General features: G+C 36.8%; 1 protein-coding gene across 2 annotated transcripts in view; it reads right to left on the bottom strand.

Annotated features, from left to right (window-relative positions):
- Positions 1–1,112: 1,112 nt before the first annotated feature.
- Positions 1,113–21,661, bottom strand: part of SECISBP2L (SECIS binding protein 2 like) — a 30,664-nt gene continuing 10,115 nt past the window's right edge. The window contains exons 2-18 of one of the 2 annotated variants that reach the window (XM_086757228.1): positions 21,233–21,411; positions 19,695–20,019; positions 19,025–19,160; positions 18,499–18,728; positions 18,390–18,414; positions 17,501–17,634; positions 15,547–15,678; positions 14,933–15,016; positions 13,711–13,878; positions 13,414–13,555; positions 11,603–11,772; positions 10,166–10,298; positions 9,066–9,228; positions 8,141–8,361; positions 7,321–7,475; positions 6,655–6,874; positions 1,113–5,686 (exon numbers count right to left, since the gene is read on the bottom strand). In XM_086757228.1, the coding sequence (XP_086613354.1) occupies positions 5,013–5,686; positions 6,655–6,874; positions 7,321–7,475; positions 8,141–8,361; positions 9,066–9,228; positions 10,166–10,298; positions 11,603–11,772; positions 13,414–13,555; positions 13,711–13,878; positions 14,933–15,016; positions 15,547–15,678; positions 17,501–17,634; positions 18,390–18,414; positions 18,499–18,728; positions 19,025–19,160; positions 19,695–20,019; positions 21,233–21,411 (3,291 nt within the window). In that variant the 3' untranslated portion in view covers positions 1,113–5,012. The remainder of the gene's footprint in view (positions 5,687–6,654; positions 6,875–7,320; positions 7,476–8,140; positions 8,362–9,065; positions 9,229–10,165; positions 10,299–11,602; positions 11,773–13,413; positions 13,556–13,710; positions 13,879–14,932; positions 15,017–15,546; positions 15,679–17,500; positions 17,635–18,389; positions 18,415–18,498; positions 18,729–19,024; positions 19,161–19,694; positions 20,020–21,232; positions 21,412–21,661) is intronic. The other variant, XM_086757227.1, reaches the window with a different exon arrangement.

The following is a 21,661-nucleotide window of genomic DNA, read 5'->3' as shown; positions in this document are numbered from 1 at the left end:
GTGGTTCTGTGTGTGCAGTAATGCAAAACATCAAGCGCTGCCTATGGTGTTATTTAAAGAACTCTCAATAGAAAAAAGGAACTTTTCTCAAGGGAACTACAAAATGGTTAACATTTTTTAAGTAGTGAAGAAATGCAGAGGAAATTTCAGTTTGTGAGGCTTTGGGGTAATTAATTTTCTTGTCACTTCCCTAGCACAAGTCACACAGTGCCACCTACTTCATTTGTACTTTCCAAAATTCTCATCAGGTTAATACGCCAGCAAACTCCAGATGTGAGGAGTAATTTTGACAGTAAGTGATAGCACCTACAAAGCAAGGTTTGTAACAGAAGCACTTTCAACAGAAGACAACTGCAATAGCAGAACTGAAACATGAAGTTAAGGCACATAAATAGAAAATTCAAAATTACAGGATGAAGCTGTATCCTTTTTGAATTGCTACAAATATTCTCACACGTGGGAGTTGCAAAAACCAGTTAATGACACTGTTACTAGAGCTGCGGAAGTGTGAGCAGTTACCAGTGAGTCACTGGAGAACAGGGGACAACATGCTGAGAACTTAATGCTATTTTCCAAAGGTGACTTCATGCAGCAGGATAACAATAGGAGGTCAAGCCACATTTTCACACATCAGCAGCATGCAAGAAAACCTAGTTTTCAGAGGTGCTTGCAGTTATTCTAACTGATTTGCTCTTAAGTAAATATTACTTCCAACTCAATGTTCTGGACCTCGTTCAGTCCCACGCTCTTGGAAGAACAGTGGGTTTTTTTCTACATAGTATTTTTCTGGTCATCATTAATATGGTGCATGACACCAGCGACCTGGACTCCGTGTGAAAAATCCTCAGCTAATTCTGTTCTTCAGCCTCTCTCCCAGTGACCACCCAGTGTCGGTGACTGGAGGGGCTCAGCTCCCTGCGCTGGATGTCACCTCTGAGCTGGGGCCCAGGAACCAGCAGCCGGCAGCAAGGAGCCACCACATGGCTTCTCCACACTGTGGCCAAGTACAGTGTAAAACAGATCTTCCATCTCCTGCAGTGCCTGGGCAGCATCTGCAATCACAAACTCAAGATAAAGGAGCTCTGAAGAAACATATCACTGTATTAAAGTCATAAATTTCTACAATCATTTTTTATTAGTTATGGAAGAATCCCCACTAGTATTTACATAGTGCAAAAAAGCTGTTATTACTCCAAAAAGTACGGCAGACAGAACAATTATCCTTCATACAGCAAAAAAGAAATGGAACAAACCCCTTCATATTATATTTCATAATGATTTTTCTAATGCTTTAACCTAGATATTACTATAAATTTTAAGACATGAAAGATTAAACAGCTTTCCTTATTAGAATCTATTTAAAAGTAAAATACATGAACTATTTATTTAGAAGGTGGGCTGTGCCAACTGGGTTTCTCCTTTCAGTGTTACCATTCACTGGCGTGGAAGTTTCAGGTTAGACATTCTCACATTTCCTTCCATGTGTGGCAGGGTGGGCAGAAAACCCACGTTACTGGTTTCTATGGCTTGCTTCTGCTGGTTTTAGTTTCGTTAACAAATCGTCATGTCTAATTTTTAAATGGCTAACATTGAAATCAACTCAACAGTTTCATTAGTTGGCACAACTTCACAAGAAATACTTAATGACAGTTTCAGCAAACAGCAGCTTTTCAAACAATAATACTTTTTTACATAGTATTTAAAGTAACATTATTAAAATTTAAGCTTACGTTAAAGAACCGGACAGAATCACATTGTGTGAGCTCCCACCCACCCCAACGAGCATGAAGACACCTCTTATCTTTACCTGAAGAACACCAACAAATGCATTACTGCATTACTTAACATTTTCTAGAATTAATTTTTAAAACACAGGTCAATACCCACTGTCACCGTCTAGCTCCAGTCCTACAACTACCTGCACACAACTTGAGCAGATAAACAGGCCACCAAATTTAAGCCAGTGGAACTAATGCTCTTGCGCACGTGTTAGCGGAATCAGGCCCTTAACATCACTCAGACATTTTCACTTGGTCCAACCAAGGGACAAAAGTTCTTGTTTTCCTTTTACATACTTGTAATCCATGTCTTATTATTATTATTCTGACAGATACTTATTTCTATAAATAGGTTGCACACATAGCCACCTCTATCAGTTTTAAAGATCCCTATCCCTACCACAGATACATTATTTTTGATTTTACCAGATAAATTAAGTGGTGAAATCATTTCTATAAAGAATGTCTTAAGAAAAGTAGATTTGTTTTCTGAATAATAATTTTCACAACAAAAATATCTATACACCTATAACTACAGAAACATCTTTTCTTGGGGACAGTAACAACTTGTATAACAAACTGCATACTTTTATACTGAAATAGAAATCCAGCTACTTTAAAAAAAAAATCATGGTATTGCAAAACATTTTATGCTTTCCTTTTAAATTCTGGTGATAACAGAATCAAAATTACCACAGTGAGATACTCTCCTTAAGTGCTCCAAGTAGCAAGGAACGTCCCAATTTTAGATGCAAATGGATCACTCCTAAAGGAATTGCAATTTCATTCTCACAGTTATTGCTCATTCCCAGCTTATCGAAAAGGAAGCACTAAAACTGGTTTCCTCTGCTCAGTTTCAGTTTGCTCCTCTAAGGGTGATCTGCCACATTTTAAAAGGAGACTAGTTCCTTATTTGCTGGCAAATTGAGATATATTAGAAGTGCTATATCACCTTCAAGAACTCTATTAAACCTGTAGCAAAATTGCAGTTAAATAGTGGGCTGAATATTACAAGACTTCTTTGATATAAATGTCAGAAAAATTTAAAATGACAGTCCAAGTTCAGAAAAGACATATAAAAAGATGCGCCTTTGATGTTAATACTTCAAGATCAAAAGTTATTTGAATCACTGGCACTGAAAAAGCAAAAGGAAAGTTACAAACACCTTTGTTTTTTGATGTTCTGTTGAAGTTTAGCCCTCAGTGTACACACTGATCTCAGCTGGGGTCAAGTCGTGCCTACACATCCAAGGGCAAGTTTTGCTTGTCAGCAGTTCAAACACCTATCATTTCCTAAAGCAAAAACTCTTTCAAAATGGACAGTAGAAATCTGCCATACATACAGTAAAAGGTTTAACATTCAGGAGGCATCATTCCTTAGTCTTTGTTTTCCTACAAAATGCCTGTTCTAACATCTAGGAAGATTACACTGAGGAACGAAGAACGTGACACGGAACAGCCAGTTGTCCTAGCAGCTCTCTACACTGCTTATCTACATAGCATTTGCTATGTCTAGACCTATCAAAGCATTATTTACATAATACACAGTTTCTATTATTCTTATTAGCATCCAAAAAACCCAGGGGTAGATTATTTCTAAACCTGGAGTCTTATTTTCCCAGTGCAACTTAAAATGCCAGCATCACTAGTACTGTTAAGTGTTGGTCCCATGTTAGTAAGCGTGGACTAAATACCTAAGCTATTCATTTATTGTGGTTTTCAACCTACCCAGAGGACTTTATGCATTTTGATACAAGTGACCAAGAAAAATGAAGTGGAATTAAAATAAACATGTTTGCTATAAAAGCATTATCCATGTGAGTTACTCTTTGGCTACCCTTGTAGTGAAGCTCCTGCTGCTGGCAGTTTCAGTACATCTCTTACCAATACAAGACAAAGATGGAAAACAGACTCCTTAACATGCAAGGTTTAGACGCATACTCCATCTTCAATCTGAAATGAATTCATCATCGGTTAATGGATTCACTTGAATGTTCAGAACAAAACAATTCTCTAGCAACATGTGTATTTCAGGAAGGGCTATTTTTGTTACCTCTGAACCACTGAAATACCTCCCCATGCTACAGGGCACTTCCTCCTTTCCTGGAATAACCACTTCCTTTTCTATCCTAGAGGTCAACTCGTAAAGCTGCTACAACTGTCAGAACAGACAAGAAGAGGTCACATTTTGAGTAAGAATTGTTAAGATACATCCTGAACTCAACATGAGGGTGGCCAGGATCAAAGCATGCACACGAACATGTAGATACCTTGAGCCACCGTATCATTCACACTTGGTGTTAAAGGATTACTCTTGCTTTTCGCAATGTTATGTAGATTACAATATGCAACCCAGCATTCCTGAGGTAAATGACAGGAGAAAGAGGAAGTCCTCAGTTCACCAGAAGTCCTGGATAGGGATTATGGTTAATGATTCACTTCGTGTGGTTTGGCAGACAGCAATTGCGGAGCGCATGGGGAATTTTTGTTTTCTTTCCTGTGTTTTTTTTTCAATGCAATATTTCTACCTTGTCAAAAAACCCCAAAACATTAATCATATCCCTCTGGTTTAAAGGTTTTCTGGAATCAAAATTGTTATAGCGTGTTGTAGCTGTCTCAACTACCAGCAGCTTTTTAAACGATGCATTCACTGAGACCAACTAAAAAGCTGCATCTATCTTAGCATAAGAATCACACACAGGTTTCTCTACTATTTGCGTTTCATCAAGACTGCAAATGGGGTTTTCTAGCTTTGCTTTAAAGAGAACCAAAGTTGTACATTTATTTCTAGATAGAACTAGAAAAGTCACAGCCAAATACACTGATGTGTCTGGCATAACACTATAACACCAATGTAGAGTGTTGGTAATCCGTCAGTCTTAATGTAGGTTATCTGTTTGAAAATGAGCTAAACAGTCACATCTTAAAATAATTTTGCTTAAAACTGGTCAGTTACAAGAGATGTTTCCTTTTACAAAAGATCAAATGAATACTTATTGACAAATTTTCCACACAGTTTCTATTCTGGGAAATAGATACTGATTAAAGGCTAAGCTAGTTTTTAAATCAAACAAGTAACAGACAACTACAAAAATATTGTTGTGAATTAAATATACATATTAAATGTTTAACAGTGCAAAATGTTGAGATGAAGCATACGAAATAATGGCTGCAACCTTTACAACAGTTAGTTTTACTATAACTTCTAAAAAGTTCCTGAGTTCCTGCTTATTTTTACGGCATATAGATGGAATCTGTGTGTTCCTTATTCAAAGAACTGCAGATGGTGGGTTTATGCTGAGTGTTACTTGCATGCTTATCATTTGTCCACTCCTCACCATCAGTGACTGGATCAGCCTGCTCAGAAGACTCTATTTCTTCCTCTTCACTTTGTTCTGCATTGTCGTCTTCGGCACCACTAAGGGTCTTCCCAAGCTGAAGAGTCTCCATAGTTCTCTGCGTCTCTGAAACCCAAGATTCAATTCTGCTGTTAAGCTGAACCTCTACAGAAATTGGTTCATGGGCATAATCCTCATCATCATCATCTTCCTCCTCCTCCTCCTCTTCTAGCATTCCTGGTACAAGAGTACTGGTGGTACTGGTCATGGAGGAATTCAAAAGATCTCGGCAGCTGCCATCCAGTGATCCTGTTTCTGTACTCTGCTGTGATGCCCATTCCAGATTGTCATCTGGTTTCACCTCATCTTTGTCACCTGGTGTGGATTTTCCATGATTTGTTGCTGAGGTAGGGCCAGTTGTAGCCAGAGGTGGTTGTTTATTAAGAGTGGCTTTTTCAATTTGACCATTACCAGCTTTTTCTGGTACTGCTGTCTTACATGAGGATTCTCTCTCATTTTCAGAGGCTTCCAACCCATCAGATGTTTCCACCATATTTCTCCAGTTTGTTTCTACAAGTTTCAAAAGAAGTTTAAGTAGGAAACATGAAGTCTTTCTATATAAAAATATTTCTCCTAAACATCCCAGAATTATTTAAATAGCAACAGGAGCTAGTAATTTTAATATTATTCTATGCTTGCTAGAAAAATTTCAATTAGGAAAAGGGGGAAGAAGGGAAAGGGAGAGATAACAGAAAAGGCTGTTAATAACTTTGGGTTTTTACAGTGTCCTAAACCAGACATTGCACAGTTGAAAGTTTGTGCACTTAGTTTCCTGTGTAAACTATGAAAGCACCAAATCTAACAGTGAGTGTAGTCAAAGAGGTTACTCTGAAGTATGAACTAAAAGCAGAAAGTTGCCACAGTATTAAGTCATCTGTTTAAAGATTTTTCTAAAAACATTTAACAAATGAAATAAGTCTGAGACACCACAAAATACTTCACTAAAACCAAGACAGTAGTATTCTTAACTCACCATAAGACTTAAAAAAAGATAAGTCTTGACTTCAAACAAGCATTCTCCCTTTTATCCCCTCTGTCATGTGGGCTTAAGTAACCTAATAAATAAATTTGCCTTTTGCTCACGCTAGAATCATTAATTGCCATCTCAAGTGTCTAAATCTAAGCTACATGTCCCATCTTCAGAGACCTCGATAATTTAGTTCTTACTCTGTCATTAATTCTTCCTCAATTATATAATCAGCTCTGTGTTTGGTACCAGTTCTATACCAGTTCAATACAACTGAAGAAGCCACCTCCACTGATGTGGAGGCAACTGTTAACGCTTGTGAGGAACAGAAATGAAAATGGGGGCATGTCCTTAAAAAACTACCTGAAGACTAACCAATTTTCTCTTATCCCTGACAATTGTAGAATATTTTAAGTTATGAATAACTATTGTATTTTTAGCTCCATTTTGCAATAAGCAGCATTTGGAAATTCCAGCTTCTAATTACAAAAGTCAGTTTTAACGCACTTACCATATTCTTTCTCATTCACTTCAGATATGGGTTCAGAAATAACACTACAGAATGAGATAGCACTTGCTGCAGAGGGGTTACGAGAATGACCCATATGATGGGGTGCCTTCTTGACATTCTTCAAGGCTTCTTCTGCCTGTTCCTGTTCCATTGCAGCAACCATATCTCTGTACGCTTTTCTGGCCTCTTCAGTCAGCGACACCAGTTTATTAAATAGGTCCTAAGCATGAAGGTAGTTTTTAGAATCAGTAATTCTTACCAATAATTTTCACTTTAAATTATTCCTTTTAGTCATAAGTATACCATATAGTGAGTCTTAGGCTTATTAACACCAAAATACCTTTACTTCAACTAAATTAGCTCTTCTCTGTATTAAATAAAAACACCACTCCTCAAAGTTTACACAACTTTGAGGAGATGTACTGAATTTCAGATGGCATTTAAGTCTACCTGAAAGCTATAGAGGTGTTGCAACCAAAGCGTTTCACCACAGTCTCTCAGTTCTGTAAATACTGAATTTAAAAGAAAAACACACCCTACTATAGATCAGGTCAGGGCCTTTATCAAATGCATGTTAGTTAGGTGTGCTCTCCATGCCAGATCAATTTGTAAGTACAAGGAACATAACTGTTTACTCCAGCCATTTATGTGAATGGAATTACTCACCTCAGCACCTGAGTAGTTGAAGATTCCCACTACACTGACAGGAACCAGCTTGTTCACACAACGGCCAAGAGCTTTACGGCCAAGAGCAAAGACAAAAGGAATTTCTTGTTCCCGTGCCATGGCTATTACGTTGTACAGAGCCTCATCTAGTCCACCTTCAAGAAAGCAATTTTCAATAGACATCTAGTCAGTTACGGTCACAGTACAGCGCAATACAACTCTCTATCCCATTTTAATCGTAATTAGTCAGTAAAACTGCAATACACACAATCACCAGCTACTATGCCCTACAGGATAAAAAGCTACACAGGATAAAAAGCTACAAGTATAGTGAGTGAGTACAGATCAAGGCGATATTCTGCATTCTCTACTACTCCTACATACAAATTAAATCAGAGTTTTTCACAGCTCTTTTCTTGAGCAGAAAGAAGCTTCCTTCCTTCTTCAGGAGGTTTCAGGAAGCCTCTGTTTACATTTCTAGTTGCGGCAAAATGTGTTGGTTGACTAATTCCCATTCCTCTTAAGGAATCCTCCTTAAGAGCACCCAGAGCTCAGAACTCTAGGTGTATCAAAGACTGAACGGAAGAAAATTGAAGTCTATTGTATGTGTTAACAATATGTATTTTTCTTTAAGCTATTCACCCCTCGTGAACAAGTTTCTTCCAGAATGGAGTAGAAAAGAATTAATGTGGAGTGGCAATTACACAATTGATTCTGGAAGTGTTATGTCGTGCATAGCAACTAAAACACACTTCTAACCTTGCTAATCAGCACAAGAATACTGTACAGTTAAGTGCACCACTTGCTTTATCATTTATACCTTTTGACTGGATTTTTTCGCAGTTGGGAGATATGATTACACACTTGATCTTGTTTAGTTTCATATGTTTAGTAACCTCACGCAACCCCATAACAAGTCTTCTCCTTGCTTTAGCTCTCATGGGATCCTTTTGATAAATCTGTTCCTGGAAGCTGACAAGCTCTTGCAGTAAGAGAGTCACACACTCATCTATTTCTTTACTCAGAACCTGGTTACAGTATCTGCCAATTCAAAAAACATTTAATATTAGCATAGCACAATATCAATGCTATTCCAGCAAGTCTTTTCTCTTACCAAATAAAAATAACTTTACTTCCTCAGAACAGTTATTAAATTGTTATTAAAATTATTAAAAGGATTTAGAAATCAGACTGTATACTGTAAGTTAAAAATACACACCTATTTCCGGTAATATCCCTTACCTCAAGAAGCTGGTCAAAAAGAATATTAAAAGCTACAAAGAAATACTCCAATAGGTGACAAGTAACTTATTTTCCTTAATTTGGTAGTCTATAAAGATACATTAACTAAAAAAAGCAGTACTGTATTAGGAGTGACTACTACAGTATTTTCAGCATTCATAATTATTCCTTCCTTTCCCAGACAAAGTGTATGTAAGTCCTGTTTTTTAGCGGATACTTCCACCTAGCTTATTTGTTGCAGCAACCACAGAGAGTCCAAAGTGCATGCGTGGACATATATTTATATACGCACATTGGTGTATGTACATATACGCACACATACATAGCAATCCATCTATGGCAAAAAAAAAAGAAGATAAAATACTTGCAGAAACTTCTACTGATGAAAGGGTAGCTTATGTTTGTTAAACTCTTCCTAAGTCTACTAAACTTATCTACACTTAAAAGACAAGAGTGACTGAAGTACAAGCCTTAAATTTATATTAATAATGCAAAACTCTTACTCTCTGAATCTCTTGCTGTGAATTTTAGTTATTGCAGAAGATGCCATTGGACTGCCTATTCCAGAACTAGCAGGTGAACCTTGTGACACTGGAGTCATACAGTATGGAGAATTCTGACTTGCTGGCGAAAGTGAAGTATCACTAGGCATACTTAGTCCAGTTTCTGAAAGACAATTTTAAAATGTTATAAAATACAAAGACGTTTTCACATTAAAAAAACCAGCACCACACTTCTTACGTATCACTTCCTTGCCTTTTTCAAATTACATTCTGAAAACACGAAACAGTATTCTTCCCTGGAGGGGTAGTTGAAAGGAAAGAAAAACAAAACTCATTAAAAAAATATCAAAAGCTTAGTTTGGGAAATGGATAGAACAGAAGGGAAAACCTGCCAAAATGCTACAGCTTCTTCCAATAATTCTTTACTGTTGATATACATAATATTTAACTAATTTATGCCTAGAATATTTAGGCTTTTCACAATTATCTTCAGTCAGGCACGTCATTCCAAAGAAAAGTTCTTAAGTACTACATCTGGAATCTTGATAGATACCTCCTTCCCACCCACCCCCCTCACCAAACACATCAAAGACATTGAAAATTCTTTGGTGTTTCCCAGTTGCTCAGAGCTGTTCCTGCAAATCCACAGTCCAGACACTGCAGTTGCTTTACCAGAGTGTTCAAACTGGAAAATCTTATTTACAGTTTGCGACTTCTATATCCAGAAATCTTTCTGTAGGCTCATCATTAAAAAGCGCTATAATCAACATGACATGGTTGAGAATAGGTCACATTTTGTCTGCTTATCAAAAACGCGGTCAATTCTGACATGTGCTGGGAACATCCTCTCAAGAGAAAGGCATTAAAAAGCTGTATGGACATTATGTACTTAGAATCCATACTGCCAGAGTCTTCCACATCTGAGGGACAAACAAGACATTTTAGAAGAGGGTTCCAGTTTCTAGTATTTCATAATACTAAAAAAGTTAAAAGGTAACATCAATAAAATACGTTGCATAAAAAGAGAAAGAAGAAATATTAAAATAACCAGATTAGCACAATTAGAGGTGGGAAAGAAGGGGGATGAGAGACAGACCAACCTTCTTGAGAGGTCAGCTCCTGAGACTGATCAGCAGTCAAGTTTATATGAACCTCTTTCTGCTCGTCAGATCCTAAAAGGCTATGGTCAGCTGATAAACGGCCTTTCTTCTCTTCTCTCTCTTTCAAAATAATCTAGGAACAAAATCAACAGCCATCAGCATCTCAAAATTGTAGAGATGCCTGTAAAGAAAAACGTCCATTTGACTGAACATAACACAAAATAAAGTTAACCAAGTTGTTTTGAACCTTCATACTCATGTCAGGATAGAAAACCCCAAAATTATTTCAGCTTCCTCTTTGATCACAAACAGTATTTAATTCCAGCATTTTACAGATGGCATACTCAGCGCTCTCATACTTCTACATAAATAGTGCTTCCAACAGTTTGTTAAGTATTAAGTATTTTCACAGCTCCCGATACATAATACTAACTCATTAACAATTCCTCATCCCCATTCCTGGAAAAAAAACAACCCCAAACCAAACAAAACAAAAAACCACACACACCCAAAACCACAAACTGCCTTATGCAAGAATACTAGCCATCTTTGTGAAGCACCACAATAGACAGAATCCTTTCTACAAAACAAAGGGAAGTGCAAGGTAAGTAGCCATAGATATACTGGTATTACTACGACAAATAATAACCACATACAGGCATTGACAACAGAGTTTGGAAAACTATTCTGAACAGGTAGCTGTGAATTTCTCTAACTCAAATAGATCTTGGGTAAGTCAGGGGGAAAAAAATAAAAAAAAAAGATTGCGGAGGAGGGGAAAGAAAAAAAAAAAAGCAACTTAGCCAAAGACAACACATCTTTTCCAGATTCTAATTGCTTGTGTCTTAAAGTGATCTTGACAAGAAGGGTGGTGTCTGAGTACAGGCAACTAACACTTTTTTAAAAGGCTTTCACACTTCTGTTTAGGGCTAGGTTTTTTATTTTACCTGCTGATTTCCACATGTACTGTAGTCTCTGTGTAGAAGCCTACTTTATGTGTGCATGTATACAGATATATACAACCAATTATTTCTAAATGTACTCAATTAAAAATTGTGGTTTTACTTCAAGATCTACACTCATCTCTAGAAAAAAGTAGGAAAATTTTAGGTTAGCATACTACATTGCACTACAAACTAGGATTCAACAACATGAAAAAACTATCTAAGTTTTTCCATATGTCCTAGTGTTTTTACTTAAAAAAAGTCCTTGCAGCCCATATTGTGATAAGTTCTTACATTGTACCATGGGGGTATAAAAGTTACACTCGTGTCCTGTCCTTTGGATCTAGTCACGTAAAGTAACAAGAACTCAAAGCAGAAGATCATGGCTCCCTTACCCTACGCTCATGGTCACCAGTTCTCAAGAAAGAAAACATCACTTTTTATTTTTGAAGTATGAGTGTGGGTAAAGAGTGTCAGGGGTTGACATGTTTACCTTTTTAAGCGCTGTAGGGCGTTTCAGTTTTGCAATCTCTCTTTCTTTTCCTCTTTTCACTTTTGGGGCAGTTGAATCCAAAGGATTAAGGCAGCCCATAGATGGTTGTCCCTTTGTTAAGGACTTTCTGTTGACAGATTCTTTGGTATGAAAAGGAGCAGCACTGCCAACTAAATGCAAGAAAGATATTAGTTTCACCAAAAGACACGTCAGCTTTACTTCAACACTATTTTCAGAATTTCCACTGATGAATTCTCAAACTACGTTTTCCTTCCTTGGAAAAAAAGCAGCTGATAATGACAGGAAAATTACATCATCAGATATTGTTGCTTCCAGATGGTTTTAAGCTTTCTTCAGCTTAGCCTCATGTTTTAGGAAGCTATGGATTCCAGGAAAGGAATTACTTAAATATTAGTAAAGGATCTCTCTCAAGTGACTACACGTAGCTTTATTAGTAAGGTGACAGTAGTAAGACAAGTTGCAGACATTTATCCAAACACTGATTTTTAGTTGTTGAAGACTTAATTAGTTGACAGGACAAAAGAGATGAGAGAATGCAGCATGTAGTTAAGTGTACCTTCTGCAAGAAAGAATAAAACAAATGTAGCCTCCAATGGAAGTGCCAACTGTTTTTTGCTGAGCTTTGTTTGATATAACCTTGCCAACTTGAATTAATGTTTGAACACGGCTGAAACTCAAAGCAGGTAAACGAAGCAACACACAAGAAGGAAAAAACGGTAACTATGTGCATAACGATGGCCTCTAGGCTACATGCTACTGCTCAGGAATGAGATTCATGGGTTATAATGCGTAACAACAAAAATCTCAATTCTGTATTCAGCAGTAAGCATTAAAAAAAGCTAATTTGATGTTGTGTTGATAAAAAAAACCAGACAACAAAGTGTAATTAAGCCATTGCATACATTCATGATGGAACTATAACTTATTATTCTGTACACGTCTGATATTCCTTTTTTTTTCCCCCCAAGAAGATACACTAAAAATACAAGAAGGTACAGAGAAAGTGATACAGATTATCTGAAGCAATAACTAACTGGACTAGGACTATTCAGACTAGAAAAGAGATGACAGACCTCTAAGAATCATAGAGGAGGAGAGCAGGGAATTATTGCTCAGTCTTTGTAACACAAAGGCTAGGAAAGCTAGCAAAATTATGAGTGAAGCACAAGAAAAAAAAATCCCTGACCCTCACTCCAAAATCACAGTAGAAGGAAAAGCTTCTCCACACAGCACGCATTAAGGGCAGAATTCACAGTCATCGGACATTACAGACAGTAAAAGCATGTGACAGAAACGATGGATAGTTTAAGAAACAAATCTGGTTAGAGAAAGCCTGGAGTTAGGAGGCCCTGAAATATAATCAGTAGAGGCGGGAAGAATATCCTGGAGAGGTATCCCTCTATATGATAGTCACAGGTATCCTCTCTAAGCTGCTTTCAAAGAGAATTCTGTAATATTTATAGTAGATATTCAGTTTGACCTAATACTGTTCTTTTCACATATTAATTTCGGCACTGAATTACTCTAAGAACATGAATCCTGAGTTTTGAATAGCAGGCCTTCTAAGAGAAGTTTGTCCTCCATTCTACATGGACTTTCAGAATTGCACATTGCAGCTCAGAGGAAGGTAGCACAGGTGAATGTTTCAAGAAATGCATTAAGAAAGTCTTTCCAGGTTTTTATATTAAAACAAACTTGGCAGAAAAAAAAATATATTTAAGGTGCTTGGATCAATCACATTTATATTGTCACAAAATGCATTTAGCAATAATCAAGCAGATTAGAAATACCTGTGTACGAGAGAGGCCTGGTGTTGGTGATCTGACGAGCCTTCATTGCTTGCTGCTGCTTTTCAAGAGCTGCTAACATGTCACCCAAATCTAACTGAACAGGGGTCTTGCTCTTCTTTCCAGCCGCTTTTGATAAAGCCTCCTATAACATTAACATCACATGCTGATAAATACGAAGAAATAATGCCTGCAAAACATACTTTACAAAGATACTCTTGCTATTACAGAATAAAGAGGAACAACAGCTAACTGATACTCCTCTTTACCAACTACTGGGGTGAGGGCGGTGCTACACACTTGGAGTTTTTTCTGTTCCATGCTTATCTCTGAATATTCTTGAGCTGTTGCAAGTGCTGCTGCCAAGGCCTTCTTCTTCTGACTTTTTGCACGCTTTGGTACAGAGGTTGTAATGGGAATTGGAGTTTGGACTATATTGATTGGAGAATTCTCTGGTAAGTCATCCAACTAGGATTTTAAACAAAATGCAGAAAGCCACAATTAAAGACCTTTCTCTCAAGATCACAGAAAATGCGGCACTCCAGAAACTAAGTGAACCATTGCTTTGGTCAGCCCCAATTATGAAGTACAGCGAGATGACACAGTAACTTAATAAAACTAGAAACTTATGTATATTTCATTTTTGTATGGGAAAAACTATTAGTTATCTCCAATCATGCCTTCAGAAGGTTTTCCAGTCTGATTACTAAAGAAGGGGGCAGGATTTTTCCCCTCGTGAAGATTTCATGTAGGACTTAACTCCCCTGGAAAGCAGCTGAGTAGATGAAGTCCTCTATACATGTGGTTCTACAACAAAATATTTAAACAGATCAAGTATTTAAACAGTATCTTTCCAACAACTGTTTATATATCCTTAAAGTAGATAAACTTTAGTTTATTTTCATTTCAGAATAAACTATGTAAACTGTAGTTATTTTGTAAAATTGATTCCATTACCAAATATTTTCTTAAATCTGCAAAGTCTGCATCAAAGCATCAGTCTAAATCCAAGCTCTTTGAGCCAGAAAAAATAACCAGGATGTAGTTTATGCATTAAACTTAAAGAAAGCTCAGTAATCCTCACAGCTAATTTTAATCTCAAAAATCCTGTTGCATCTCCTGTTTACTCAGAATTTAGCATGAGACTTCAAAAAGCACAAAACTCATGAGAAACCATCAGTGAGATCGAGAAGCTGGGAGTTGGACTTGATGATCCTTATGGGTCCCTTCCAACTTGGGATATTCTAAGTGTTAACAAGTGAAACTGTAAGATATGTATGACAGACAATCTCATTAGTAGACAAAAATCCAGCAGTTTTTTTTTTTAAGATGGGTTCTCTGCACCACTTATTTCAATTGGCATTCCTTTAGCATCCAAAACCAGTTAACATAAATACTTTAAGAACATCAAAATTACCACATTATAAGTATTGTAGCAGAGATTTATAAAAAGTTACACAAGTCAAGTAGTCTTAAAACAACTTAACTTAAAAATGCTTTGCAAAACAAAACAATTACTTACTACTATGGGTGAAATCTTTTGCTGGATGTTACTACTTTTGCTGCTGCCATTGTCACTATTTAGCTCTGGAAATTCATCTTCATCCTAAACAATACATGAATTAAGAATGAAGAGAATAGAACCAAAAGTCACATGAAAAGTATCAACTGAAAAGCTAGAAGGATTAATTGAATCCTGAAGTCCCACATAAACTAGAACAGCTTAAACAGTATCACAAATAGAAAACAATGAAAAATTAACAAAGCATTTCTGTAACTGAATAACCTTTTCTGAAAAAATAACAATTTTTAATGTTTTATACCAAAGAATACAACTAGAGGCTGGGGCGATAAACCAGAGAAGTGATTTTTATTCACAGCTGAACTGAAAAAGTAACTTGAAAGACGCTTATCAAATCTGTGAATCACAGATAGCTCTAAATTCTTACACTTACCACAACTCCCAAATACAAGTCTTTGTACGTACACAATGAAAGCATCATATAACAATTAAATTAGTGCACTATATTGTACACCTCAGAGGCAGATTTTTTGCAACTTCTCCCTGTTGAGAACTTAATTTATTCCACACATAACTTGCATCATTACAGTGCAGAAACAGTCTTCATACACTACCTCAAAATACAGAGGTTCAGGACTCTGCTCTGTTCTGCTTGACTGGCTTGTAGTTAGAGGTTTTTCATGTCGTTTCTGCAAATTCTGCCGTCTTTCCGAAGATGTGCTGTGGTCTCTGCATCTGAAACCAGACTAAAAATAATAAATGTGATTGGCATTTTGCAATTTCAACTTTTCAAGATGTGTGCATTCCTGTAAGGTATTCTCATGTCTAAGAAGCAACTAAACTTGTGGGAGGTTTTTTTTAGTTGTTCAGGGCTTTATTTTTGTTGGTTTTTAAACCTGCGCAAACATATTCTACAGATAGTATCTGATTATTCCCCACCTCAAGCTAAATACAGAATCTCTATACATTAATCTCTAAATTTCTAATTTTAAAAAAATAAAGTCCATTTGGTCAAACATGAAGAAAACCACAAGAGTTACTCAAACACAAATCCTGAGGAATTGTCTGTAATGATGATCAATCCAAAGGACTTTCTCCCGGTATGTAATTATTCTGCATGCAATTATTGCATTTTCAACATGTGTTTTCGGACAATGCACAGGCACAGAGCTCTGTAAGGACCTCAGTACAGCAGTATAAACATTCTTCTGTTTAAGTGAAAGGTTGGTGGAAACCCATGTACAAGACCAGTTGGCTGAAAGCAAAGCATGGTTTGAATCTGAAATTCTGGATCTTTCATACTGACATGTTTCTCAAGAAGATTTCCTACAGACCTGGTACAAATTTAGTTTTAAAGGAAAATATTTTCTAGGACAATTCTGCCTTGAGGTACAGTGAATTTGGCCAGGGAAACCTCATTTAAAACTCTTTGTGCCAGCTTTGTTTTTAAATATCTAAAATAACTGCCAGATCTAGAGTCTAAACTGACTGGATGAAAGGAAATATGATACTTCCTAGTCTTCCAATGCCATAAAACACAAATAGTGGCTTCTAAAAGCGTTCCATTTGACCACAGGTCAAAGATTCAGAACTGCTACAGTGCCAGATATGAGCATCAACTAGCTTCTTTATACAATAAACCCACAGATATGAAATAGGAATATTCAAAGACAAATTAACAATTCCATCTAAGACACTAAACGAGACAAGCTAGCTCACACATACCTGCGCATACAGGCATGTCTATGACAAAGTTTTCACTTCAAGCTCACCTCTTCTTGTCTGTAATAACTGAATTCAGGCAGAACCTATGTTTTTGCAAAGGCAGATGTTTCAGCTGCCTTCTCTGTCCCTCTATGCACTCTTCTCCAATAAAATTAGAGTATCAAAATTAGGAAGGCCACCTTCTTACATACTAATTACAGAAATCCTGTCCCACTGGATGGAAGTGTCACAGAAATATTCTCCAAGTTTTAGCATAAACCAATTTTAATTCATTTATTAATAAAAATATGGCATGCTAATACAAATTTTAAAAAGAAAGTATCAAAGGGCAACAAGAGTGAGAACATAGGATTCTAGTTCACCATCAAATCAGAGTCTTTCTTTAGAAAGTCTGGGATTTTTTTTTCTTCTTCTTAAGTCTGAATGGGTCAAAAACTGAACTAACTTTTTTATATCCACACTGTTGTAATTTCATAAGTTTCTTTCTATGTGCAATACTCTTCCTATGTAGGTACATATAATGAACAGACTATAGGCAGAAGATTGCCAAGTACATGTGTGTGTGTGTATATATATCTCTATCTATCTCATATATATATACACACACACATATATATACCTCATACATACACATATATATAGAGAGAGAGAGAGATAGTGCTAGCTCAAGAAACATACAAAGCAGAAATGTGCAACTGGATTTTTAGGTTGAGTTTCTACACTTTTATTCACTGTTTTAATTAACTATTATATGTATGTTAATTCTATAATTAATTTCAAAGTCCTTATTTTCATATATTACAAGAAACAGAATACTTTAATTTAGAACCATTAACAAAATACCTGTGAACTATTTCTTTGCTCAGCTTGTCTTCCACCTCTAGAAAATGTCTGAGATTTTTCAATCCAAGGCTTTTTTTGTGTTGCCTGGGAACTTACATTAGTCCAACTTATACCAGCTGAAAGAGAGGTGCCATCTATGAAAAAATGAATTAGTATGACAGAAAGCATCATAGTGATACACACACCACCACAGCCATGAACACAATTTTGATACAAATAAAAGTTCTGAGAAAGTCTAATTCTCCTCTGACAACTTTTACTTCTGTGGTTATTTCTAGATGTTAGCAGAATTGCCTTTATGGAAGAGTCAGATGATAAGACATTCGAATTGCCAGCAACTGATCATCACGAAGCAGTCAAAGGAAATCTCAGGTTCACATCCATACCAATTTCAGTGTAGTCACAAACAATAGCTGTTAGCATTGCCCACTACTACCAGACTAATCAAAATTTTGTTCATGTTCTAGTACTACTTTAAAGCTTCTAAAAAGTATCAGTACTTCTCAAATAGAGAATGAGAACTCTTTGGCTCTATTACTACCTAGTCCAACAGCATCAGGAAGCTTGAGGATAAAATACAACAGAATCACAGCTTTGTCTGAATGCTTCTACTGGAGTCTCTGGCTTTTTTAATTCTTTAAAGAAAGGTAGCTGTTGATAAATCATTAGTAATAGCTACTTATACACTTGTTCATTCAACAAGTAACAGGGCTCTTGGTAGAGGTGGTGGAAGTCACAGTTAGGACATATCTTCAGAAGTATCTGATCAGTTAGAGTAGCATGCTGGAAGTAGACGGAGAGGTGGTTCCTAGCAAAATGTAAAGCAAAAATACAGAAGCGACCCTGACAAATTTTAAACAGCTCACCAGCTAAGACAATGCTTACTTACTTGTATTTATTGATGGTTCTACAACCTGAAAAGGAAAACACAAGTTTCAGTAATTTTATCAGTCTGTAGGATACAAATATAGTGAAATTATTTACTTATGTTTACATACATTCATCGCACAAGAATCTGCATTTCTTGAAGCCACGGCTGCAGCCTGGTTATTGCCATGCTTAGGACTACAATAGCCACTGTCACTATCAATGTCTGCTTCACTTGCACCCTGTTCACTAGAGGACTCTGCAGCAGGGTGAGAAGCTCTTCTGCGCCTGCCTTTTGATTTCCAAAGTGTTGCAGAGGCACTCTCAGAAAGGGACTTATTAGCTATATCTGAAGGAAAGTCTGCAAGACACAATAAAAATATAATTACTTGCACAGGAATTGTTAAGACATGAAAAACCCACACATCAAAAAAATAAATGGAAAGAGACAAAGTCTTTGCACATGACAACAATTTCATTTTAATAAAACACAGTACTGAATTTTTAAAAAATGTCTAGGTCCAACTATTAATAATAGTCAATCCTTTCAAGAAGAGTCTGTTTTTGCCAGTGGCAAATTCCACCTTCTTTTAGGAAAGACAGCAACTGACATGCAGTTCTAGTTATTTCATACACCCAGAACACAAGAAAAGTTACCTGTCTGCTGTGATGCATCAACCAACAACACAATCTTTGATCTGTTCTCAGGACCCGATGAACTAGTCTCCTTTTGAGTGGCAACATTTTTCACTGGAGGACGTTTATTTTTTATGTGTGTCTGTAACTGCTGTTGCTGTTTTAAAAGAGTAGCCACACATACATGTAAAGTCATGTGATTTGAATCAAACAAAGCAATTAAAAGTTCTAATCCTCTCTACAGAAGCCATGTTTAAAGACAAGAGATTAAGGGAAACATCCATAAAAATATTTGATTTATTAACCTCTTTGCAGTATTTTCTGCGCAAACCGTTCATTATGATGTGGAAGCATAAAAAAAAATTTAAAAAAAAGAAAGTAAAGAAAGTATAGGCATACCTCCTTTGTTCTCTAATGCAGTAATTCTAAGCTCAGAACAAACTGGCAGAGAGGTAGTAGAAGGGAGTTTCCCATGTTATACTTGCCGGCTTTACAAACTCATCTAGTATTTTACCACAAAATGTCACTGTAGATGGAGTTTTGCTACTCTCTGATTAACATATTTCCTGTCCATTTTTCCTTCCACTAATAATACTGACGTACTTATTCTGGCTCAAATGAGATGCATGCTCTCTATGCAAAGACGTTTTCTTTGTACAGTTCTACTTATCCTATAGAAAAACAGACTTACTTTTTGTATGACTGGTCCCCTGTTACTGCTTCTGCTCCGCTGACTGGATAACGGAAAGACCTGGCCCGATGGGTTGGGACGTTCAGTGCATTCTGCAGTAACTGTATTTACAGCATTCGCTGGTTGAAAGGGCGCAGAATAGGGGGTCGGGAAAGGATGGTAGAAACCCATGACCTGAGCGCACGGTGCTGGCATCAGCTGATAATACGTATATTCTGTAGAAACAGGTGGTTGCGCAGATATTATAGGATAAGCAAGGTATGGTCCTGCAGGATTTGGGTTGGGTTGCTGCCATCTGATGTCATTGTTGTATAATGGAAATTGTCTGTAAAAGTCAAGGAAAAGCAAGTGCTAAGTGAGTAAGTATTTCCCTCTCGAGGAAATTCAGACCCCTACCACCTCCTTAAAAAAAATTCAACAATCAACCAACCAAATAACCACAATTCATTTGTGTAATGAGCTCCTAGCTTTTAATAACTGATCTTAAGTTTGTTAGGACTTCTTAGAGATGCCAATTAAATGATTCACAAGCTCAAATTACATTCAAGTGCAAGATAAATATCTTTGTTGATCTTGGCATTTCTATAAACATTAAATTTCTAATATGAAACTTAGAAATAAAATGCAGGCATTTCCTTTGACAATTACTTTGGATCCGTGACAATTTCACTATTTTAGAAAACACATATAAACTAAGTAGATATCTAAGCTTACACATGGCAAGCCAGCAGGCACATGGAACAGTGACACTCATTAGTTAATATACTGAAGTACTTGGCCCTAAGTTAAGCTGCCAACTCACTTTTGATCAAAATTCCTATGAAAATATAGGCCTTAAGAACCACAGATGGAAACAGACATTTACAAACTTGCTACTGAAACCAAGTGTGGAGACTTTTTCTGTGTTTCTTTGTGATACAGCATACTACAAAGAGACCCCCTTGGAAACTATGAACTCAGTTCTCTTTCTCAAACCCTCATTTTTCAAAACCAAACAACAATAATTATTTATGCCTTCAATATAAAATAATCAACATTGGAGTTTTGCATTCACTGAACAAAACATTCGGGCCAATAAAGAGCTGTTAAACTCCAGGTATTATAACCAGTTATGCAAAGAAAACCAGGTACAGCTGCACTCAATACAAGTGTCAGCTGCATATTGTTTTGCTACAGCAGGATCCAAGTTGGACACCTGGAGCCTTGCTTCAGCATCACCGATTCAGACACAGACCTCCTGACTGCCTTAGAAGATGCAAGAGCACAGCAGGTGACTCAGAGCTATTTGTACCAGACCTCTGCAGCCAGGGAAAGAGGAATGGCAAATATTATTAACAGAGAAAAGCAGAGGGAAGGAAATAAGTAAAAAACAACTGAAGACAGAGAGACTTCAGCCTCACTCATGAAGGGTCGGAAGATTAAATACAGAGAACAACATGAATATACAGCCAACAGTCACTAACTCCTCTCAAGCCTACCAGAAGTTTAAACTCATTTAAAAATAGATAAACTTCCATGAAAGCACAATCACATATTACCTATTGGATTGGTTTTCCTGTACAAAGGGGTAGCAAGTGATCAGGTAGCTAGGGATAGGAGTTGGTTCCATGCCATTAATTCCCCCGCTGTCATTTGGAAGCGCCATTGGGATCATTAGTGTTTCTGGACCCTTCTTCTGAGGAATAAACGGTTCTACTTCAGCTGAAAGCTTGACATTCTGAAAAAAAAAAAAAAAAAAAAAAGAAACAATGTCCATTAAATACAATCATAGATTGTTTGGGAACACTTAGATTTATGAAGTTTTATGGCAATTAACACAAACAGCAGGCAAATGGATGGCAAGACTACAGGATTTCTGCAGTAAACTGAAAGAGGTGGAAAACAGTTGGCAAGTGCTTGTTACATCCTTCCAACCAGCACAAGCTGTAATACAGATCACCAACATTTAGCATTTGTACTAACCTTTA

The sequence above is a fragment of the Chlamydotis macqueenii genome, chromosome 12, assembly GCF_036417535.1.
Source record: "Chlamydotis macqueenii isolate bChlMac1 chromosome 12, bChlMac1.mat, whole genome shotgun sequence".
In the NCBI taxonomy this organism is placed as follows: domain Eukaryota; kingdom Metazoa; phylum Chordata; class Aves; order Otidiformes; family Otididae; genus Chlamydotis; species Chlamydotis macqueenii.
The sequence above is the reverse complement of the archived record's forward strand: the minus strand, read 5'-3'. Positions and strand labels throughout refer to the sequence as shown.